General features: G+C 42.8%; 1 protein-coding gene across 1 annotated transcript in view; it reads left to right on the forward strand.

The window, feature by feature from the left end:
* PKD1L3 (polycystin 1 like 3, transient receptor potential channel interacting) overlaps positions 1-25,078 on the forward strand; it is a 90,831-nt gene that overhangs the window by 3,189 nt on the left and 62,564 nt on the right. The window contains 10 exon segments of the mRNA XM_069550256.1: positions 484-600; positions 11,752-11,801; positions 13,436-13,684; positions 17,426-17,557; positions 19,466-19,633; positions 21,238-21,365; positions 21,462-21,588; positions 22,227-22,355; positions 22,713-22,932; positions 23,863-24,056. Of these exon segments, the coding sequence (XP_069406357.1) occupies positions 484-600; positions 11,752-11,801; positions 13,436-13,684; positions 17,426-17,557; positions 19,466-19,633; positions 21,238-21,365; positions 21,462-21,588; positions 22,227-22,355; positions 22,713-22,932; positions 23,863-24,056 (1,514 nt within the window).

A 25,078-nucleotide genomic window follows, 5' to 3' on the forward strand; every position in this document is an offset into this window, starting at 1 on the left:
TGCTGCTAAGTCGCTTCAGTCGTGTCCGACTCTGTGCGACCCCATAGATGGCAGCCCACCAGGCCCTGCCGTCCCTGGGATTCTCCAGGCAAGAACACTGCAGTGGGTTGCCATTTCCTTCTCCAATGCATGAAAGTGAAAAGTGAAAGTGAAGTCGCTCAGTCATGTCCAACTCTGTGCAACCCTAGTTGCTAAGTCATGTCCAACTCCTTGCAACCCCTTGAGCTACAGTATGCCAGGCTCCTTTGTCCTTCACCATCTCCCTGAGTTTGCTCAAATTCACGTCCATTGAGATGTACTGTGTTCCAGGGCAAAAGACTTACTACAGAATTTCTACCTTGTTGTTCTTTGGAAAAACAGCAGGATAGTTATCTTTAATTTGTCTTTTCTTGATGATCACGTACTTGCATGTAGTGATTATTTTATAGACTTCCAGCTAGAGTTTTATCCAAAACGTTAACTTCTGTATTGGCCTCCAAATAGATGCCTTTTCAGACCAAGATGCCAATTGTGAAAGAAATGGAAACAATTCTCATTCACGTGGGAAGCTCAAGAGGACAGAAAAAGAAGTCATAAGACCGAGAAGCAAAGTGACCTCAGGTAATGTGACATCAGTTGCTGCCTTAATGGATGCACAAGACTGAATTAATGCTGAAATGTGTTGTCATAGCAAGGTACTCAGTTCAGTTCAGTTCAGTCGCTCAGTCATGTCCAACTCTTTGCAACCCCATGAATCGCAGCACACCAGGCCTCCCTGTCCATCACCATCTCCCGGAGTTCACTCAGACTCAGGTCCATCGAGTCTGTGATGCCATCCAGCCATCTCATCCTCTGTCATCCCCTTCTCCTCCTGCCCTCAATCCCTCCCAGCATCAGAGTCTTTTCCAATGAGTCAACTCTTTGCATGAGGTGGCCAAAGTACTGGAGCTTCAGCTTTAGCATCATTCCTTCCAAAGAAATCCCAGGGCTGAGCTCCTTCAGAATGGACTGGTTGGATCTCCTTGCAGTCCAAGGGACTCTCAAGAGTCTTCTCCAACACGACAGTTCAAAAGTATCAATTCTTTGGCGCTCAGCCTTCTTCACAGTCCAACTCTCACATCCATACATGACCACAGGAAATACCATAGCCTCGACTAGATGGACCTTAGTCGGCAAAGTAATGTCTCTGCTTTTGAATATACTATCTAGGTTGGTCGTAACTTTTCTTCCAAGGAGTAAGTGTCTTTTAATTTCCTGGCTGCAGTCACCATCTGCAGTGATTTTGGAGCCCCCAAAAATAAAGTCTGACACTGTTTCCACTGTTTCCCCATCTATTTCCCATGAAGTGATGGGACCAGATGCCATGATCTTCGTTTTCTGAGTGTTGAGCTTTAAGCCAACTTTTTCACTCTCCTCTTTCACTTTCATCAAGAGGCTTTTTAGCTCCTCTTCACTTTCTGCCATAAGGGTGGTGTCATCTGCCTGTCAGAGGTTATTGATATTTCTCCTAGCAATCTTCATTCCGGCTTGTGTTTCTTCCAGTCCAGCGTTTCTCATGATGTACTCTGCATATAAGTTAAATAAGCAGGGTGACAATATACAGCCTTGACGTACTCCTTTTCTTATTTGGAACCAGTCTGTTGTTCCATGTCCAGTTCTAATTGTTGCTTCCTGACCTGCATACAGATTTCTCAAGAGGCAGGTTAGGTGGTCTGGTACTCCCATCTCTTTCAGAATTTTCCACAGTTTATTGTGATCCACACAGTCAAAGGCTTTGGCATAGTCAATAAAGCAGAAATAGATGTTTTTTCTGGAACTCTCTTGCTTTTTCCATGATCCAGTGGATGTTGGCAATTTGATCTCTGGTTCTTCTGCCTTTTCTAAAACCAGCTTGAACATCAGGGAGTTCACGGTTCACGTATTGCTGAAGTCTGGCTTGGAGAATTTTGAGCATTACTTTACTAGCATGTGAGATGAGTCCAATTGTGCGGTAGTTTGAGCATTCTTTGGCATTGCCTTTCTTTGGAATTGGAATGAAAACTGACCTTTCCCAGTCCTGTGGCCACTGCTGAGTTTTCCAAATTTGCTGGCATATTGAGTGTAGCACTTTCACAGCATCATCTTTCAGGATTTGAAACAGCTCAACTGGAATTCCATCACCTCCACTAGCTTTGTTCATAGTGATGCTTTCTAAGGCCCACTTGACTTCACATTCCAGGATGTCTGGCTCTAGATTAGTGATCATATCATCATGATTATCTGGGTCATAAAGATCTTTTTTGTACAGTTCTTCAGTGTATTCTTGCCACCTCTTCTTAATATCTTCTGCTTCTGTTAGGTCCAGACCATTTATGTCCTTTATCGAGCCCATCTTTGCATGAAATGTTCCCTTGGTATCTCTAATTTTCTTGAAGAGATCTCTAGTCTTTCCCATTCTGTTGTTTTCCTCTATTTCTTTGCATTGATCGCTGAAGAAGGCTTTCTTATCTCTTCTTGCTATTCTTTGGAACTCTGCATTCAGATGCTTATCTTTCCTTTTCTCCTTTGCTTTTCACCTCTCTTCTTTTCACAGCTATTTGTAAGGCCTCCCCAGAGAGCCATTTTGCTTTTTTGCATTTCTTTTCCATGGGGATGGTCTTGATCCCTGTCTCCTGTACAATGTCATGGACCTCATTCCATAGTTCATCAGGCACTCTATCAGATCTAGGCCCTTAAATCTATTTCTCACTTCCACTGTATAATCATAAGGGATTTGTTTTAGGTCATGCCTGAATGGTCTAGCGGTTTCACCTACTTTCTTCAATTTGAGTCTGAATTTGGTAATAAGGAGTTCATGATCTGAGCCACAGTCAGCTCCTGGTCTTGTTTTGTTGACTGCATAGAGCTTCTCCATCTTTGGCTGCAAAGAATATAATCAATCTAATTTCAGTGTTGACCATCTGGTGATGTCCATGTGTAGAGTCTTCTCTTGTGTTGTTGGAAGAGGGTGTTTGCTATGACCAGTGCATTTTCTTGGCAAAACTCTATTAGTCTTTGCCCTGCTTCATTCCACATTCCAAGGCCAAATTTACCTGTTACTCCAGGTGTTTCTCAGAGAAGGCAATGGCACCCCACTCCAGTGCTCTTGCCTGGAAAATCCCAGGCAAGAGTAGGCTGGTAGACTGCAGTCCATGGGGTCATTAAGAGTCAGACACGACTGAGCGACTTCACTTTCACTTTTCACTTTCATGCGTTGGAGAAGGAAATGGCAACCCACTCCAGTGTTCTTGCCTGGAGAATCCCAGGGACAGGGAAGCCTGGTGGGCTGCCGTCTATGGGGTCGCACAGAGTCGGACACGACTGAAGCAACTCAGCAGCAGCCAGGTGTTTCTTGACTTCCTACGTTTGCATTCCAGTCCCCTGTAATGAAAAGGACAGCTTTTTTGGGTGTTAGTTCTAAAAGGTCTTGTAGGTCTTCATAAAACCGTTCAACTTCAGTTTCTTCAGTGTTACTGGTTGGGGCATAGACTTGGATAACTGTGATATTGAATGGTTTGCCTTGGAGATGAGCAGAGATCATTCTGTCGTTTTTGAGATTGCATCCAAGGACTGCATTTTGGACTCTTTTATTGACCATGATGGCTACTCCATTTCTTCTGAGGGATTCCTGCCCGCAGTAGTAGATATAATGGTCATCTGAGTTAAATTCACCCATTCCAGTCCATTTGAGTTCACTGATTCCTAGAATGTTGACGTTCACCCTTGCCATCTCCTGTTTGACCACTTCCAGTTTGCCTTGATTCATGGACCTAACATTCCAGGTTCCTATGCAATATCGCTCTTTACAGCGTCGGATCTTACTTCTATCACCAGTCACATCCACAACTGGGCATTGTTTTTGCTTTGGTGCCATCCCTTCATTCTTTCTGGAGTTATTTCTCCACTGACCTCCAGCAGCATATTGGGCACCTACTGACCTGGGGAGTTCCTCTTTCAGTATCCTATCATTTTGCCTTTTCATACTGTTCATGGGGTTCTCAAGGCAAGAATACTGAAGTGGCTTGCCATTCCCTTCTCCAGTGGACCACATTCTGTCAGACCTCTCCACCATGACCCGCCGGTCTTGGTTTGCCCCGCAGGCATGGCTTGGTTTCATTGAGTTAGACAAGGCTGTGGTCCTAGTGTGATTAGATTGACTAGTTTTCTGTGAGTATGGTTTCAGTGTGTTTGCCCTCTGATGCCCTCTTGCAACACCTACCCTTTTACTTGGGTTTCTCTTACCTTGGGCGTGGGGTATCTCTTCCCGGCTGCTCCAGCAAAGCACAGGTGCTGCTCCTTACCTTGGACGAGGGGTATCTCCTTACCACCGCCGTTCCTGACCTTCAACATGGGATAGCTCCTCTAGGCCCTCCTGCAGCCGCTGCTCCTCGGGTTGCACCTCCTGGCCACTGGCCCAGCCTCGGGGTGGCTCCTCAGGGTCACCGCCCCTGGCCTCGGACGCGCAGTAAATATCCTTTACATTCTATTTTGTTTAATCTTAGTGTTGCAGACTTTGATTTCATTTTATATAGGTCTGTTTTCTTGGTTTTTTTTTTGGCCATCCTCTTTTCACGTATGCCCAAATAAAAGGCAAGTTGTTTTTTTTCCCCCCAACAATGTTTTCCATCAAAAAAGTCTTCTTAAAATCCTTGTAAAGTCTTTCAAATCATAGTATGCTCAATTTTTTATTTTTGAAAAATAATATTTCTTTCAGTGACCTCAGTCAGTATCAGTGTGGGCTGATGATAGAGATCACCTGACAGAACGGGTAAAAAAAGAAATTTAAAGTGGACCAAGTAATAGTCTTAAGAGTGGGAGCTCACAGCTTCAAGGATTAGGTGTCCTTGTCAACTAGCCCCTCAAGTTTCCTTTTAAAAAGTAATTTAGAAAGTGTTCTTTAAAAAACAAGAAAGAGTATTCTTGTAGAGACATTTTCTCATTTAGGGAGAATATATTTCTAAAGAACAAATGTAAAAATCAACTTTTCTGAATGCTTTGTAAATGGGTGCTTGTGAGTTAGGGGAAAATACAATGACATAATTCAGTAAAGTTCAGTCTCTCAGTTGTGTCCGACTCTTTGCGACCCCATGAATCGCAGCATGCCAGGCCTCCCTGTCCATCAAGTAAAGATGAGATATTTTGGAAAACTTAATTCTGAAATTTCTTCTGGTTATAATTAAAGCAGTGATGTTGAAGATACATTTGAGAAGTTTGGATAAAGCTATGTCTTGAAATTTGAGTTTCAGATGGAGCAAAGCCTCTAAATTTATATACTACTTTGTATAAAGTGATTTTAACTACTCCTTTGTAAAACTAAATTATTAATTAAGTGTACATTTGATGTCTCACATATACCCTTCAAGTTTATATCATCAAATTTGCTCAAAAATAACTTTTTAAAAAATGTCCTCATTGAGAAAAGAGATTGTCTTGTGTTTTTTCGATGTGTGGGCCTTTAAAAAATTCTGTGTCACTTTACTAAGTTTCACGTCAATGCATCTAATTGCTCTGAGAATATTCGTATAGTGGGTTATCATCTTCTTTCTTTCCCATCGTTTTTGGCTGCCCTGGGGCTTTGTTGCTGCACAGGCTCTTCTCTGGCTGCAGAGAGCGGGGGCTACTCCTAGTTGCGGTGCGTAGGCTTCTCACTGCGGTGGTTTCCCTCGTCACGGAGCACAGGCTCTAGGGTGCACAGCCTCTGTGGCACGTGGGCTCAGGAGTTGTGGCGTAGGGCCTTAGCTGCCTTGTACCCGGGTCCTCCAGCCCAAACCAGGGATCGAACTGGTGTCTCCTGCATTGGCAGGTGGATTCTTTCCCACTGAGCTGCCAGGGCAGCCCTGGCTTTCTTTAAGTAACAGGTGTCATTCTTGCCTTGCTCTGTGCTTTCTTGTTCTAATGCTTCCTTGTTACTTTTGCCTTTATTGAAATCTTGTTTTTCAATAGTTTTTAATTCCTTATCTTCAAGAAGTTGTGTCTACATTCCTATGCCTATGCTTTTCTAATTGTCAGACTCAGGAATGACATAGTCTCTTTGAACTCTCATCTGCTTAAAGGAACATAGTACAGGTTAATTTACACCCCCCCACCCTCATTCCCTAGATCTTGTTAGTATAACTGTGGGTTTTATTCAAGTTATAGTTATATTAAATAATTATATAGTGTCAACTTTAAAAGGAGAACAACATGAAAGTTGTGAGTTTAGTTTTTCTCTGGGGCAAAATGAGGACTATAGCCCAGGAGACAGCATCTCAGTTAGTTTTAAGAAACTGTGTCAAAGAGGTAGGGGGCAAGGTCAGTATATGTGATTTTGGTGAAGGGGAAGAACATGCAATCAAGCACTGTTTTTCTTTTTTTTGCAGAAGGTTTCTGCTAGCAACAAGAGTAGTCATCACCCGGCAGGATTTTTTTTAATATGAGGAGATATCAGAATTGGGCTCATAAAATCAGTTTGCAAAAATATCTAATTGTCTGAAGACCTGCCAGTTTTTCCCAGAGCACAGAGTGCCTCATTTCTGCTCTGCATCCTGAACTCCTTTCACTGGGTGTTGAAAATCAGCAACTGCAGCTGCAGATGATTTAATCCTTATAGATGACAGTTTTCCAGTTTGTAATTGACAAGAACTTCTCTTAAGAATAGTTTTTTCTTGCTTTTATCACAGCCAGGTATCCAACAATCCTTTAGAACTTATTTCTGTTTTAACTGGTTTTGTATTTGTCACCAACCACTTGGTACCATGACTTCTCACTTCTAGTGATTAATTTCATCTCACCTCTATTCCAGTTATTTTTTCACAGAAGAGCTATTGGTGGAGTGAAACTTGTGAATAATCAAAAGGAGTCTTTCTTGTGCCTTCCCAGTGTTGCTGTTCAGTTGCTTGGTCGTGTCCAGTTGTTTGTGACCCCATGGACTGCAGCTTGCCAGGAGGCTTCCCTGTCCTTCACCGTCTCCTGGAGCTTACTTAAATTCATGTCCATCGAGTTGGTGATGCCATCCAACCATCTCGTCCTCTGCTGTCCCCTTCTCCTCCTGCCTTCAGTCTCTTCCAGTGTCAGGGACTTTCCTAATGAGTCAGTTCTTCACATCAGGTGACCAAAGTATTGGAGCTTCAGTTTCAGCATCAGTCCTTCCAGTGAATCTTCAGGACTGATTTCCTTTAGGATTGACTGGTTGGATCTCCTTGCAGTCAAAGGGACTCTCAAGAGTCTTTTCCAGAACCAGAGTCCAAAAGCGTCAATTCTTTGACACTCAGCCTTCTTTATGGTCCAACTCTTACATCCATACATGACTACTGGAGCTTTGACTACAAGGACCTTTGTCAACAGAGTAATGTCTCTGCTTTTTAATATGTTTTCTAGGTTTGTCATAGCTTTTCTTCCAACGAGCAAGCGTCTTTTAATTTCATGGCTGCAGTCACCATCTGCAGTGATTTTGGAGCCCAAAAAATAAAGTCTCTCACTGTTTCCATTGTTTCCCCATCTGTTTGCCATGATGTGATGGGACCAGATGCCATGATCTTAGGTTTTTGAATGTTGAGTTTTAAGCCAGATTTTTCACCCTCTTCTTTCACCTTCATCAAGAGGCTCTTTAGTTTCTCTTTGCTTTCTGCCATAAGCGTGGTGTCATCTGCATATCTGAGGTTATTGATCTTTCTCCCAGCAATCTTGATTCCAGCTTGTGCTTCATCCAGCCTAGCATTTCTCATGATGTACTCTGCATCGAAGTTAAATTAGCAGGGTGACAATATACAGCCTTGGTGTACTCCTTTCCCAATTTTGAACCAGTCCATTATTTCATGTCTGGTTCTAATTGTGGCTTCTTGACCTGCATACAGATTTCTCAGGAGGCAGGTAAGGTGGTGTGATATTCCCATCTCTTTAAATTTTCCGCAATTTATTGTGATCCACACAGTCAAAGACTTTAGCATAGTCAATAAGCAGAAGTAGATGTTTTTCTGGAATTCTGTTGCTTTTTCTATAATCCAGCAGATGTTGGCAATTTGATCTCTGGTTCCTTTGCCTTTTCTAAATTCAGCTTGAACATCTGGGAGTTCTCTGTTCACAAACTATTGAAGCATGGCTTGGAGAATTTTGAGCATTACTTTGCTAGCATGTGAGATAAGTGCAATTGTGTGTTAGTTTGAACATTCTTTGGGATTGCCCTTCTTTGGGATTGGAATGAAAACTGACCTTTTCCAGTCCTGTGGCCACTGCTGAGTTTTCCAAATTTGCTGGCATATTGAATGCAGCACTTTCACAGCATCATGTTTTAGGATTTGAAATAGCTCAACTGGAATCCCATCACCTCCACTAGCTTTTTTTTGTAGTGATGGTTTCTAAGGCACACTTGACTTCGCACTCCAGGATGTCTGGCTCTAGGTGAGTGATCACAGCATCGTGGTTATCTGGGTCATGAAGATCTTTTTTGTATAGTTCTTCTGTGTATTCTTGCCACCTCTTCTTTATATCTTCTGCTTCTGTTAGGTCCAGACCATTTATGTCCTTTATTGTGCCCATCTTTGCATGAAATGTTCCCTTGGTATCTCTAATTTTCTTGAAGAGATCTCAAGTCTTTCCCATTCTATTGTTTTCCTCTATTTCTTTGCATTGTTCACTTAGGAAGCATTTCTTATCTCCCCTTGCTGTTCTTTGGAACTCTGCATTCAGATGGGTATATCTTTCCCAATGTTAAAGGAAGATTTTCCCCAGACAATTTACTGTTCTAATAGGCTGTTATTCAGTGACTCATGACAACATTCACTCTAGCAGATAGGAGCTCTGAAGAGCTTTACAAGGGGAGAGATTTTTATAGACAGAAATGAGCAGGAGCAAGGGCATTATACTGGGCATTTGCTGGTTGGTTAAAACAGGGTTGCTTCCCTTATGTGGAGCAAGGGGAAGTCTTGGAGCTCTGTTATATAAGTTGTGCTGGGCAGGTGGGTGCTGACTAGTTGAGCATGGCCTTCCTTCCCTGGGAGAGCCATTTGCTAATGTGGGGCTTAGTGTGAGTGACTCCATCTTGGGCCTGATCTCATTACTTTAACATCAATGAGCCATATGTTAGCAGAGTGTACAGTTAAAACATAGGATCAATTGCTGTAACAGAGGCCAAAATGGTAGCTTAAGTAAAACAGATGTTCATTTCTTTTTTGCATAACAGTCTGAGGAAGAACTTAATGGCTGAAAGGATAGCTCCTTGGTTGACAGGACCCAAGTGCTTCCTTGTTCTGCCATCAACTTGTAGCATCTATCTCATGTCTGTAAAAGCTGTTTCTTCGTCCAGAATTCTATGTTCACATTCTAGCAAATGGGAAGGAGAGACGAGAAAGTTGAGGGATGGGAGACAGGAGGCTGATCTTTCTTTTTTTTTTCCTTAAGGGCATAGCCTGGAAATTGCACCTGTTGCTTCTCATATCCCATTGGCCAGAACCGGAACTCATGTCTGCACCATAGAGCAGGGAGGACTGGGAAATGTAGTCCTTAGCTGGGCTACCAGGTTCCCATTAAAGAAAGGGGAGAGAGAATAGCCAACACACTCTGCAGTGAATGTGATACAATTCTTTCCTCATAGTCTTCTCCTCAAAACTCTGTAGACATCATTCTCTTGTTTTTTTGGCATTTAATGCTATAGTGGAAAAGACTAAGGCTAAGGCTAGCGACCCACCCCACCTTTTTTCCTGGTAGACTTTTTTTACCCTATCAGATTGCTTGTAGAATTTTTTTTAATCCTGTACTACAGAAATTTTCTTAGCATGCATTTAGATTGCTTTTCACTGATTTTTGCCTAGAATGTGATGTTGCATATATACATCTTTCTCAGTTCAAGAAAATTTTATTCTGTTCTACCCATTTATCCCTCTCTCATTTGCGTTGGTTTACGCCCTGAGAAATACCAGTTATCTGTGTGCTCTCCTGCTGGTTTCTACCCTCCATATCTTTCCTGTCATTCTTCTAAGTGAAAAGATGGTTTCCTATTTATCACTCTTTCTGTTGCATTCGGAGAAGGCAATGGCACCCCACTCCAGTACTCTTGCCTGGAAACTCCCATGGACGGAGGAGCCTGGTAGGCTACAGTCCATGGGGTCACTGAGGGTCGGACACGACTGAGTGACTTCACTTTCACTTTTCACTTTCATGCATTGGAAAAGGAAATGGCAACCCACTCCAGTGTTCTTGCCTGGAGAATCCCAGGGACGGGGGAGCCTGGTGGGCTGCCGTCTATGGGGTCGCACAGAGTCGGACACAACTGAAGCGACTTAGTAGCAGCAGCAGCAGCAGCTGTTGCATTCTGAAAGAACTCCTTATACTTATCCTGTGTACCACCATTTGCCTTTTCCACCTTAGTTCTGCTCTGTGTTACCTCCAATGTGGATCTTAATTTTTCTGTAGCATTTCTGGTGTTCTTGAAGTCCTCTAATATAATTTATTCCTCTTTTAATCTCTCTTATGCATATTACCTTCAATTGGTTTATCTTTAAGAATTTCTGTTTGGTGGCATGGCCCCAAAAAAATGACTTTGTTTCGATCAAGGATGTTAAACAGCCTCCTGAAATATTTTTCTGGATTTTGCTGTTGATTTTTAGAGCTGTCGTTTCCTCTGAGTCCTTTGGAGTCAGTTTCCGGGTTCTAAACTGCTATTCATAGGCTCCCTTTTAGTCTTTGTTTTTTTTTTCCCTTTAGGCAAGATCTGTCAAAAGACATTTGTCTAAGACTAAGAATTGGATCACTCTGAAGTTTAGCAGCCTGTTGGTTTTATTTCGTGGTCATAACCCCTTCTCAGATAAGCAGTTGATGTTCTATGTCAGTTTCCTGTTCCCAGCAAGCTGTCAGCCTAATGGCCCTACTCTGAGGTGATGTTTTTCTCAACTCTGCGTATACTGGTTTAACTTTCACGTCACGGGATATTATTAAATCCAGTCTCCAGATGAGAAAACTAAGCGGTTAAGTCATTAAGGCTTCATCATAAGTCTCAGTAAAAGGCAAACCAGCTCTGGACCTCAGGTCTTTGACTCAGAATTCAGTTTCTGCAGTCTTTCTTACTTCTGTTCATCTTGATAGAAAAACAGGGCAGTTGATCCGAAGAGCATCTCAGAACCGTGTCCTGCCCCAGCAGTGGTAGCTGCGGTGATTTTGCCGCTAAGCGTACATACCAGCCTTATGAACATCAAAGGGAGTGCTCTAAGAAAAGAAAAGAGGGCAAAGTGGACTTGCTGTGGTCAGGTCAGTGTGCATGGGTCCAGACGCTCATGCTTTGAAAGAAATCAACTTAAGTTCATAGCAAATAAGCATGGTAATATCCAGATACTGCCTTCAAACAACAGTTTTCTTACTGGAAAAATGTGGAAAGAGAATAAAGACAATAATGGTGATCTGGTAAAATGCTGTAAATGATCATTTCCCAAGTCTGTCAGAGATATGCTCTGATTTATTGAATAAGAGCTCTTTTTTGGTAAAATTATGAGGCCGATATTTCTGCAGTAATATTTATATTCTGGCAACTTTATGATTGATCTGATATTTTCATACAGAGGATCTGGGTCTTGGAAGAGTAAGCGAAGAGATGAGACATTAGTAATGTGATGCTTCTGCTCCAGGAATCTGGCTTTCTACAGATGGAGCAACCGTGGGAAATGAGCACTTTGGCTTCCTACATAAAACAATTTGCATTGTTTTCAGAAACAAATAATCTTCAAGCAAAATAGAAATATTTCTATCCTAAGCCTTTCCCTTGAACATAATCAACTCTTTTTCCTATAGGAGACACTCATCTTTCAACCACATGTCACCAGCCTGCTCAGGCTAACATGGTAAGTACTTCACCACAGTGCACACCTTGAAATGTGGCTCCCTTCGTCGTTCTTGGTGGGTTCTGCCAGAACTCTCCTCTGTCTCCTAGAGGGCTCTGGATATAGTTTTCGAAGAAGGAAAGGAAAGTACTTAGGTGCAGCAAAGAATCAGGTCTGGTGGATGCTTTATTAAAGAAAAATTTAAAGCCTTTTTGGCTATGATGTTGGTATAATTATTTGTTGGTCGGTTGTTGATTTATTCCCTACTTCATCCCAGAAAGGATCTGTGGCATCTTATCAAAATATATGCTGTGCAATAACATTTAAAACAATTTTTTTAAGGAAAAAGAAAGAAATTTGAGTGAAAGGGAAACAGTGGTAGGAATTCTGCATAATCTATAAAATTCCACCTTCAAGGGACTGCTGTGGCAGTCCAGTAGTTAGGGCTCCATGCTTCCACTCCAGGGAGCTCAGATTTGAACCCTGGTTGGGGAACTAGGACCCCACAAGCTGTGCAGCAAAGCATACCCACCCCCCCGACAAAAATTTACCTCCAAGAAATTTCTCAGCCTTCTTGCCGCTGTGTCCTATATTGTCTAAATATAGATGCACATTTACTTGATCTAATATTAACTGCAAAATATGTGTTTCTAGCAGCATGAAAGAAGGAAAATAGAGATGAAGTAAATACCCTTTAAAGCAGCATCTCCCAAGTGATGTTCTGTAAAATAACAACCAGCATTGCTTAAAAGAAGGAAAACAAGCAAAGGTTTATGCCTGTAGGACTTCTCTGAGCCTTTCAGCTGCCCAGGCCTCAGCATCTGCACTGCGATCACACCCCAGCCCACACCACCGTCATCTCCCATCTAAGCTGTGCATCCGCCACCTCTTGGCCCCTTCCTGCCCGTTCCCAACCCAGCAGTGCGAGGAGTCCTTCAGAGCAGAATCGGATCACGCCCCTGCTCCTCGAAGCCCTTAGCATCTTCCCCGCTCAGACTGAGTAAACTCACCCTGTTGTCATTGGCCTGACCCCAGTGCTGTCCTCACCCCCACCCCCAGGGGCTCCCTGATCACCCCGGTCCCCACTTCTGCTCATCTAGCCTCCTCGTTCCTCAAAGCCAGCAAGCTGTGGCCTCAGGACCTTTGCACCCCTCAGCTGTCCTTCTCCAGTGCATTGGCAGAACTTTCTCTCCCCACTTCATTCAACTGTCAGCAAGAACACCCTTTCCTGACAGCCGAGCACCCTTCCTCTTTATCTGCTTACTTTTTTGTGTGTGTGTTTTTTTAACTTGATTCAGTACTCGAATCGTGTATCTGTCACCACCATGAAAATGGAGGCTCCATGAGGCAAGAACTTGGCTCATTTTGTTCACTGCTGTGTCCTTGGTTCCCCAGAACATTACTTAGCACATAGTAGATGCTTAATTATAATTTAGTGAATGAGTGACAGTAAGCACAGGAATATAAATTGTGGCTCTTAAAGAGGATAATACGGTATGCCACTTTCTCTAGACTGTGCACAGGATCTTTTTGAGAGAAATGCCATCGTACAGGATGTGGGGATTCTAGAGCAATTTTAGAAGCACTTGCCTTAATTATTCATCATTTAGGAAAATCATATTCAGCCTTCTCCTTTGCGGATTTTTATCTTCTAGTCCAAGACCCTGTGCCATCATCTCAGCCCATTTCCTTCGGTGCCACCTGAAGTCACACCGCAGGGGGTGTCAGTCACGCCGGCACCTACCAGCAAGCCTCTCCCTCTGACACCAGAGCTCCCCGGGCCTGGATCTGTAACACGTGCTGGAAAAGCTCTGGAAGAAATAACTTCAAGCCCCAAAGAGGACTCACACCCAAGCGTCTTCACCAGTCACCCACAAGTACCCTTACAGAATGCACCTGATCAGGTGAGTGTGGAAAACTGAAGTCACAGCCAGTCACCCTTGTGACCCTGAAAGAGCCCTTTTTTACCCTTTCCTTCTATATGGTGATGCTTCAGGAAGATGCTGCTAGGAAGGAGCTGTTTTCACCCTTCACCCCTGAGCAGAACATAGGAATGCCTGACAATGATGGGGTTCAGGGCAGGTTGCCCCAAAACGTGCCACTGTGGCAACCTGGGTTATCTCAAGCTGAAGACAGTTAAGGCCCAACAGACTCAAGAAGAACTTTTTACCTCCCACTTCACCGCCTGAAAGAAATTAGATTAGGAGCTCGAACCAGGAAAAGAGCTATTAATGTTACCACAATCAATTTTCTTATATTAGAAAAACTTCTCTACATGCTGTGACAAGCATGCATTTACCAGACCTTTCCCCTTCCCATCTTTCTGTGAATGTTTTCTTCCACTCCGAAGTCCCAAACCCCTGGCCCCTTCTTAGCTCAGGATGGGATCTGAACCTCAGTGGCCTGTCTGTGAAACTCCCATCTTTGGGACTCCCATACATACGTAATTATATTTGTTTCTCTCTTGTTAATAGGTTTTATGTTGGCTTAATTATTAGCCCAGCTGAAGAAACTGGAAGGGAAGAAGGGAAAAGGTTTCCTCTCCTAACAGACAAGCCTGTATCCCAATTCAGAGCTAAGCAAGTCTATGGAAATATTCCACAATGGGTTTTATACACACTTCAGGATTTAATGTCTTATTATTTAATGATGTTCTATTTAGTGCTTCAGGCGAGGAGGAAGCCTTATTCACCTGCCCCACTTTTTCAGGAGCAGCAAACCCTTCTGACAGCTCCTCCTACTCAACATCTCAACTCTTTTTTTAATCTTTCTTCCCCCTTTGCCCCAAACCTTAAGATAAAGCAAAGCCGTCGTGACAATTTTGACTGAAGAAAATTATCCTGCTTCTACCCATTTTTTTTTAAACACAAGCTCTACTTACATGCAAACATTTCCCTGCTGAAGAGGAATCCTGTTTGCTCCGAACCTGCACTCAGTGTTAATGGAAGCTAGATGTCCACTATTGTCTCTGCTGGTATTGTATTCCCCTGGGGAGAAACTAACCTACAGTCATTTCAACAGACATGTTTTCTTTAAACAAAGGGAAATCTGAAGTGTAGACTCCCCAGGAGTCTACAAATAAATGACTATAAATACTAAGAATTTAGTAGCGTTGCTGAATGCCAGGTTACTATACCAAAGCTAATTGTACTTTTACACATCAGTAACATTCAGTTAGCAATTTCGATAAAGAAAAAAGCTCTAATGGCCAAGTATGTAGGAGTGCAGATAACAAAGTGAAGGTCGCTCAGTCGTGTCTGACTCTTTGCAACCCCATGGACTGTAGCCCACCAGGCTCCTCTGTTCAGGGAATTCTCCAGGCAGGAGTACTGGAGTGGGTTGCCATTTCCTACTCCAGGGCATCTCCCTGACCCCTGTTCAATCATATGGTCCATGAGGGTAGGACCATAGCTGACTGGAAGTGCTCTAACTCGTGAGTCTGGCTGCACACAGTAGGCATTTAATGAAGATTTATTGACTGTGATTCAATTAAGCTGTAAGTGGAATATTCTCTGGTAATTGGACCAAGTCATTGGTATAAACAGAGATTATCTCAGGGCTGGACCTCCAGTCTGAAAGCAATGACCTCTTAAGCTTTGAGGCAGGTCCAGTGCTCTGGGTTTGTTTTCTCAGGTTTTCTGCCTCCACCTCCAATACTGCCAAGCGGTATTTAAGGTACTACCTTCTCGAACATGAACTCTTGAATGGAGGGAAATAAACAGGGTGGGAAACCTGAGAGATGAAATATCCTTCCAAATAGAGAAGATTGGGTTTGTTTGGGTTTTTTTGGCTCCACCATGCAGTGTGCATCTTAGTTCCCTGACCAGGGGTCAGTTCTGTGCCCCTGCATTAGGAGTGTGGAGTCTTAATCCCTGAATTACCAAGGAAGTCCCTGGAAGAGTAAGTTTTATTTCCATGTGACCCTTTCTTTTTAAGATTTATTTTTAGTTACAGGATAATTGTTTTACAATATTGTGTTGGTTTCTGCCTGACATCAACATGCATCAGCCATAGGGATACATGCGTGCCCTCTGTTTTGGACATCCCTCCCACCTTCCATCCCACTCCAGCCCTCTGTGTTGTCGCAGAGCCCCGGTCTGAGTTCCCTGAGTCATATGGCAAATTCCCACCGGCTGTCTCTTTTACACATGGTAGTGCGTGCGTGTCCATGCTACTCTCTGCTTTTGCCCCACCCTCCTTCCCCGCCTCCCCGTGTCCACAAGTCTTCTCTATGTCTGCATCTCTATTCCTGCCCTGTGGATAGGCTCATCAGGACCATGTTTCGAGATTCCATATACACGCGTTAATAGATGGTCTTTGTTTCTCTTTCTGACTGACTTCACTCTGTATAATAGGCTCTAGGGCCATCCACCTCATTAGCACTGATTCAGCTCCATTCCTCTTTATGGCTGAGTAATATTCCGTTGTGGTAACTTCCCTGGTGGCTCAGCTGGTAGAGAATCCTCCAGCACGGCAGGAGATCCCAGTTCAGTTCCTGGGTCGGGAAGATCCCCTGGGGAAGGAAATGGCAACCCGCTCCAGTATTCTTGCCTGGAAAATTCTATGGACAGAGGAGCCTGATGGGCTACAGTCCATGAGGTCCCAAAGAGCCAGACACGACTGCGTGACTAAGCACAATATTCCGTTGTGTATATGTAGCACAGCTGCTTTACCCATTCATCTGTCGGTAAACGTCTAGGCTCCTTCCGTGTCCTTGCTCTTGTAAATAGTGCTGCAATGAATATTGGGGTACATGGGTCTTTTCCAGTTATGGTTTTCTCAGGGTATATGTCCGCAGGTGAGATTATTAGGTCGTATGGTAGTTTTATTCTAGTTTTTTTTTTAAGGAATCTCCAGACTGTCTTCCATCGTGGCTGTATCAATTTACATTTCCACCAACAGTGCAAGAGGGTTCCCTTTTCTTCATATCCTCTACAGCGTGCGTTTGCAGATTTTTTGGTGATGGCCATTCTGACCGGTGTGAAGTAATATCTTACTGTAGTTTTGATTTACTTTTCTCTAATAATGCGTGGTGTTGAGCATCTTCTCTTGTGTTTATTAGCCATCTGTATGTCATCTTTGGATAAATGTCTGTTTAGGTCTTTTGCCCACTTTTTGATTGGGTTTTTTTTTCTGGTGTTTAGTTGCATGAGCTGCTGGAATATTTTAGAAATCAATCCTTTGTCAGTTGTTCAATTTGCTATTATTTTCTCCCATTTGGAGGGTTGTCTTTTCACCTTGTTTATAGTTTCCTTTGCTGTGCAAGACCTTTTAAGTTTAATTAGGTCCAACTTGGTTTTTTTTTTTTTTTTTTTTGCATTACTCTAGGAGGTGTGAGCCTCACTTTTGATGATGGCATGAGACTTCGGCTTATTCTTATAAGTCTTATTTCCAGCTTCATTTATCCTTGGATCTTTCATTGTATAACCTGGTTATCCATTTTCTGTGCTGTATAAAGAGGTGAAAATAAATTCTATCTATTTGCAGAACAGCTTGTGAAAGTATCGATAGTAACTTGTGGAGAGTCTGATTCGTAGAGTTTGTAATAGTATCAAAAGTCAATTCTTGTTAAAACAATGGCTGAAACTACTAAAGTGCAGTAATTTTATATAAATAATTTTGAGAAAACTCTTTGTTCTCAATAGGTCATAGATGAGATAACAGGGAACTTTAGCAAAGCAGTTCTTGGTTTGCGAACTCACAACAAACTGCAGAAAGCTTGCGAGATCCTTGAGGGACTGGCAGCCTTTATCCCAGGATTTTCTGAGTCAGCTCAGGTAAGTAGAGGACGACTTGGCCAGGGGGAGGTATGAAGAGGAAATGAAAAAGAGAAAAAGAATAATAAAATAGAAAATAGATCATCTGGAGATTGTGCCTTGTGCAGAATTGAACATAAAAGTATTTTGTAGAGATTCAAATATTAGCGGGTGTTTGAAATACCTTCAGATTGGAAGATTGTAAATAATCAGTGGTGACATTCTCAGACATGCTGTGTTTATTTTCTTTTGTCTGTTTATCAGGTTACTGCCTTTCTGATACATCTGTTAGGGGACATCATGGGAGACAAAAATAGGTCCGCTTCTTGAGGTAGATAGAGACGGACATCCTTGAAGCAGGCATCGAAAACCCCGTGATATTTGTATTTATGGCAGCCATCTTTGCCACTGTTACTTCCCCCTGACTTCTCATGTCTCTTTTCTACTTCTTACACATTAGTAAATTAAGGTGGTAGGATTAGTGAGAATTTTAAATTCTTTTTTTCCATTTCCTATATTTTGAAATATTCTGCTGTAAGCACATAGGTGCAATCTGGGTTGGTTTATTTAGACTTTTTAATTACATAAATAGTATGTGGTTATTACTCAAAAATCAGAGCAAAAACATTAAGTAAGAAATAGAAACCTTCACCATCTTGGTCCTTCTTGCCAATCTCATTCTCTAGATGTTACTCTCTGTAATTTGTTATGCGCAACTCTCCAGACTTTTGTCTATACATACACAACTTTGCTATTTGGTGTTAACAAAAATGGGGTTAAATTATTAATATATACATTTTTCTGCTTCTTAATTTTTTTACTTAATACTCTGTCATGGATATCTTTTCATAGCAGCATACAGACGTGAACTCACTATTCTTGATGCTCATTTGAATACTTTTCATTTGTTTACCCTTGCAAATAGCATATCCATAAACATCCATGTACCTACATCTTTGAATGCTTATGCAAACATCCCTCTGGGATAGAGAGCGAGAAATAGAACTGATGGACTCTTAAATTTTTAATCAATGACAAAATCGCCCTCCTAAAAGGCACCATTTTATGTTCTCACAAGCCACGTCCTCACACTCTCACTTTTGCCAATTTCAAAGGCTTAGAAAAGAAAGAAAAGCATTTATTGATCACTAAAGAGGTCAGACATCATTTTATATATTTATTGGCCATTTTTATTTGTCCTCTGAATTGCTTCTGTATGTCCTTCACTCATTTTTCCCCTTTGGGTTTTTTGGTCATTTTCTTATTTGTTGAGAATAAGAGACCTTTACTATTGATATTAACTTTTGTTATATAAGCTGCTGATATTTTAGCAACAAGTCTTTTAAATTTTGTTGCATTTTTTTATTTTGCAGAGGTCTTTAATACATGTAACTTTGAAAATAACATTTCCAAACAAAAATTGTTATAACTGCAGTGGATATTCACTTAATATCTGTCAGTTAGCTTCACCTTATTAGTTGACTTTTTTTTTTTTTTACTTGCAAACAACCCACAGAAAGGAAAATTGGTGTTTTCTGTTTCATTTAGAAATGCTCCTTGATCTCCCTTTTAAGTCTGTCTTTAGTGCTTTGGAGGCCCTAAATATAAAGTGATAATCTACTTGGTATTTCTGTCAGCATTGCTCTTTTCCTCAGCATTTCTTTTTCTTTTTAAGCTTCTGTTAATTAGATATTTGATCTGCTTATCACAGTGAAAAGGGTTGTTTTGGTTCCTTAGAATAACCAGAAACACACATCCTCCTATAGGTAACGTGTAGCAATATATGTTCCTTCCCTGCCAAGTTGTAATATTGCTTCTTATAAAAATGCATTGGAAGTGTGAAGAACACAGAACTCCTTATAAGGAGAACCCAGATTTAAAGCAGTCATAAACAGCACAGAGATGTGTATGTGTCTGCTGAAATTCCAGGTCAGGGTCATCAATACCCTTACAGACCTGAATGAGCAGCTACTGCAGAGCCCACTTCTGAACAGCAGCAACCCAGGCTCCAGAACACCTGTGACCGTCTGCCTCTTCCACTCCCTCAACAATGTAATGAAAGCTGGTGAAGCAAGTCGGCCAAGACATGGCCATAGCGTTGAGCAGGTGGGTACAGTGTGTGCCAGTGGCCAACTCCGTTTAGAGACATTTCATCTTGACAGATCAGGCATCAACATGGCCTTTCCCTAGACCTCTAGCTGCTGCTGCTGCTGCTGCTGTCGCTTCAGTCGTGTCCAATTCTGTGCAACCCCATAGCCGGCAGCCCACCAGGCTCCGCCATCTCTGGGATTCTCCAGGCCTCTACCAGCTAAACAGGCACCACTCAGGAGACTGCTCCATCAAGCCTGCTCCCAGTCTTCTCTCCACCCCACCACTGAGCCAAAAACACCTAGTGCTGAAACCTAGTGAATTCAGTGAAGGGTTTGGCATATAGTAAACATTCCACTAAATAAATTATTTTTACCCTTCACTTAGAAAGATGTTCAACATCACTCGTCACTAGGGAACTGCACATCAAACCACCATGAGATCCCACTTCACACCTAGACAGACAGACAATAACAAGTGTTGGCAAGAAGGCAGAGAAACTGGAACACTTATATGTTGTTGGATTGTACAATGATGCAGCCACCTCGGAAAACGGTTTGACAGTTCCTCAAAATGTTAAAAAGAGAATTACCACGAGGCTTAGTAGCTTCACTCCTTGGTATGTACCCTCATAGGTCCGCACAGAAACTTGTACACTCGTGTTCATAGCATTGTTCAAATAGCCAGGTAGCCAAAAAAAACAGAAACAGCGCAGTGCCCATGGTCTGATGAATGGATAAGTAAAGTGTGGCATGTCCTTACTGATAGAATATTACCTAGCAACAACAGCAACAAAAATGTACAAGCTACAACACGGATGGGCCTTGAAAACACTATGCCAAGTAGAAGCAGCCGAACATAGAAGATCGTGGTTCCATGTATGAGAAAGGTCCCGAAGAGGCAAGTCTGTTGACACAGAACGTAGTTTAGCAGTTACCTCCTGCTAAGGTAACTACTTGAGGGTAGGAGGGAAAAGGGACGACAGAGGATGAGATCGTTCACTGGCATCACTGACTCAGTGGGCATGAGTTTGAGCAAACTCTGGGAGATAGTGAAGGACAGGGAAGCCTGGCGTGCTGTAGTCCATGGGGTCGCAGAGAATCGGACATGACTTGGCGACTGAACAACAAAGGTAACTACTAGTGGGCGTGGGGGCTGGGGATAGGAGAATGGACAGTGGCTGCCACTGGGTTCTGGGTTTATTTTAGTGAAGATGAAAACGTTCTACAATTAGATCGTAGTTATAGTAGCACAGCCCTGAGAATATAAAAAACACTGAATTATATAATCTAAATGGGTGATTTATATGCGTAATTTCATTGCCAAAAACACCTGTTTTTAGAAAACATTCATCATAAGCAGGTCTCAGGCATCTCATGTCATGGGTCAAAGAAATAGTTCCCTGGGTGGCCCTCTTAGTTGATGCAAAGGATAATGCGTCCTTGGCTAGATGGCAAGTGCCCTCCGTGGGTCCTTCCAGTGACTGTCACCTTTCATTTCATCGCTGTCAAGGTCCTTGTCCCCTTTTCCTCCCTCTCAAACCGTCGTCTCACTAACACAGTACACCGAGGTTACACGAGTCACCTGGTATTGATGTTCCTCTCTAAACGCAGGTAGAAAATATGCTGAAAATGTCCTTGCTGAGCCTTGGGAGGATCCAGGAGACGTTTCTGCAGCAGAATCGGTGTGCTGAGCCTGAGGTGACTCTGACCTCTTCCACTGCTGCCCTGATGCTGAGCAGGTAACAGGAGGGAGGGACAGAGGGAGTTTCGTTTTAGGCTTTGGACTTTTAGGGAACAGAGAGCAATTGATTTCCATTCAACTTCTTTTTCTTTAGGCAAAACATATCAACATTGCCTCTGAGCTCTTACACCCTCGGTGACCCAGCCCCTGTGAGGTTAGGCTTTCCATCAGCGTCCGCCCTGGAGGAGCTCTTGAAAAAACACCCAGGAGTTGATGTCCAAGTGAGTATGAAATTGATTCTGATCAGAACGAACATGGGATGTGATGGCTGTAGGCATTTGGGTGAAAGTGTAGGCTGAGCAGACAGAATGAGAGAAAGTCATGTGTGCTAATTTCTGTTTCACGCTGACAGGAATGGAGGGCTCTTAAACATGACCCCTGCTAGAGGTTGGGAGCGTTAAACAGACTTCTCGGTTTCACTAAGCTTTTGGGTTATGATTTGAACTGATCTGAACTCTTCAGTTTTTATACAAAACTGAAAATCTCTAAATAATCACCGACTCGATGTACCAACCTAGTCATGTCAGCATATTTAATTTCTTTCAGCAATCACCTAACAAACGAAAGTAAGATGGTAGCCTTATTCTGGAGAACAGAATTCTTACTTCCTAGTAAAATGAATCCTCCAAGTACCGAGGTGAAACAAAAATAGTAATAATTCCAAGGGTCTCAACCAAATGACTCATCTTTAATTAGCTGCTTCTTCCTTGTAGAATGTTATAATGAGAAATATTTCATTTCCAATGCTAGCAAGGGGAAATCCCGACATTTACTTTGATATCCGATCCCGTATTACCTACAAGAGTGTTATTTATAAATTTGTGGGCAGTTGAGGAAACTGAAATGTTCTTGTCTCTAGGTAACAGGACTGGCTTTCAATCCCTTCAGAGATTTTGACAAGAAGAAGATTGTTGGAAGCGTCGGGAGTGTGTTACTAAGCTCTAATCATAAATTGCTCCAAGTCCATGACTTAATGGAGGATATTGAGGTATGACTTGATTATTAAGGAATAAAAAAGAAGGAAATTGGAATTCCTGGAGAATAGGATGGGAATTTGCAGCAACTGAAGGAAATCATTTTAGATTTATGGGCATGCCGTTGTTTTGTTATTCACATCATCACTTAGGAACTTCTACAGAGAGACCTCCCTCACACTTGGGAGAAAGTGTTTTAGGTCTAAGACTATATACTTTCTTGTATATCCCTGGCACCGTGTTACCTGCCAGCATTCACAGAGGAAGACCTAGCAGGTTCTATTCCATTATCACGAAGAAGGAGTCTGAAAAGCAGCCATGGACTAACCCTCTTAAACTTGGAGAGATTAATGAACTGTCTCTTATTCTAGATCATGCTCTGGAGAAATGCGAGCATGGAAACCCACCCCACCAGCCTCAACATGAGCACAGACCACTTTACTATCACCGTGAACGTCACCTCCCTGGAGAAGTCCCTGATAGTGTGCGTAGAGCCTGAAGGCCCCCTGTCACTGACACTCTACCTGGGCTTCCAGCACCAGCCCAACCACACCCACTTCCGCCTGCCGAAGGAGAGGGTGTCGCAGAAAGGTAAGCCCCAGCCGGATGCCAGGAGCTTTAGAACGCATGTTGTTGTTGTTTTAACTTTTTATTTTGAGATAACAAAATGCGACTGAGATCATTCACATGCAGTTATAAAAAATAAAACCCAGAGATCTTACGCGCCTGCTGCCCACTTTCCCCTGATGATTACATCCTGCAGAGCCACGGCTCAGTGTCACCACCGGGAAGTGACACTGACCCAGTGCATTGATCTTACCTGGATTTCGCCAGTTTTACCAGCGCTCTTGTCGTCACTTTTCAAGTGACTCTTCCTGTTAAACAGGGCTGCTGAGCCAGTGCCTCTCACTGCTGGCTGGCCAGCTACAAATTGTGTCTGCATCACCGGCAGGCTCTTTCTGATTCCGAACATGTACTCTGTCCTCCTTGCTGATCTTGGTAATAATATCATGTCCTCAGAAACTGGAAGGGATCCTGGAGATCCTTCGGTTCAGATTTCGTGTTTGAAAGATGAGAAAACTAGGGCGACTGGGTGACTGCCTTGGCCCTTAGCGGCCAGCTGGTGACAAAGCTGGGCCCGAAACCCAGCCTCCAGTGTGCAGACCAGGAACTGGAACTGCTCTTTGCCTGCCCCTGTATCACCCTTGGGTTTCTCTTGTTACCAAGGTTCTCTTGTTATCATTTTGATGTGTGATTATTTCATTTTTCTAAAACTCATAATACATTCTAATTCCTTAGACCGAAATCTTCAAAAACACATGATTTTTTTTTTAATGGAACAGGAGTCATCCTGAACCTCAGGTTATATCACCGGTCATTTTCTTTAAAACCATTTGTGACATGAGGCTTCTCATTTCCCCATTTGTAAAATAATAACAATAATAGACCCTTCTGAAGAAAGGTTCTGATGGAATCTTTCTCCTCTTTGAAAGGCAGCTAAGCACTCTTGTTTGTCCTCAGATGAGGAATACACATGGGTGCTGAGGCCAGAGAAACTGCGGTATGGGGTCGGCACCTACTACATCACAGCCGTGTTGGATAAAAGCATGGAGGGCGCTCGGCAGACGCCCACCCTGCTCTCGGTGGTCACTGCCGTCACTCAGTGCTATTTCTGGGACAGCCTCAACAGCATGTGGAAGAGCAGTGGATGCCAGGTCAGAAGCCGCCCACCTCTTTTTTTTCATATTGTTTTCAGTGAAATATGATTGCTTTACAGTATGTGTTGGTTTCTGCTGTACAACAAAGCGAATCAACCATATACACATATCCCCTCCCTCCCCGCTCTCCAGTTCATCACAGAGCACTAAGCCTGAGCTTCTGTGCTTCACAGCAGGTTCCCGCTAGCTATCTGTTTCACACATGGGAGTGTGCATGTATTAAGTTGCTTCAGTCATGCCCAGCTCTTTGCGACCCAGTGGACTATAGCCTGCCAGTCTCCTTAGGCAAGAATACTGGAGTGGGTTGCCATGCCCTCTTCCGGTATCTTCCCTGGAGGCATATGTATGTCAGTCCTAATCTCCCAATTTGCCCCCTTCGCCCCCTGTGCCCACACGTCCATTCTCTACATCCGCATCTCTAGTCCTGCCCTGGAAATAAATTAATCAGTCCCATTTTTCTAGATTCCACATACATGTGTTAATATGTGATATTTGTTTTTTTCTTTCTGATTAACTTCACTCTGTATGATAGACTCTAGGTCCATCCACATCTCTACAAATGAACCAGTTTTGTTCCTCTTCATGGCTGAGTAATATCCATGGTATATATGTAGCGTGTCGTCTTTTCCATTCATCTGTCTTTGGACATTAGGTTGTTTCCATGCCCTGGCTATTGTAAACAGTGCTGCAATAAACACTGGTGTACGTGTGTCCTTTTGAAATATGGTTTTCTCAGGGTATATGTCCAGGAGTGAGATTGCTGGGTCATATGGTAGTTCTAGTCTTAGTTTTTTAAGGAACCTCTGTACTGCTCTTCACAGTGGCTGTATCAGCTTACATTCCCACCAGAAGTGTATGAGGGTTCCTCTTCCTCCACATCCTCACCAGCGTTTATTGTTTGTATATGTTTTGATGATGGCCATTCTCACCGGTGAGGTGACACCTTATTGCAGCTTTGATTTGCATTTCTCTAATAATTAGTGGGGCTTTCCTGGTGGCTCAGATGGTAAAGAATCCGC

Source organism: Ovis canadensis, chromosome 14, assembly GCF_042477335.2.
Source record: "Ovis canadensis isolate MfBH-ARS-UI-01 breed Bighorn chromosome 14, ARS-UI_OviCan_v2, whole genome shotgun sequence".
NCBI classification, from domain to species: domain Eukaryota; kingdom Metazoa; phylum Chordata; class Mammalia; order Artiodactyla; family Bovidae; genus Ovis; species Ovis canadensis.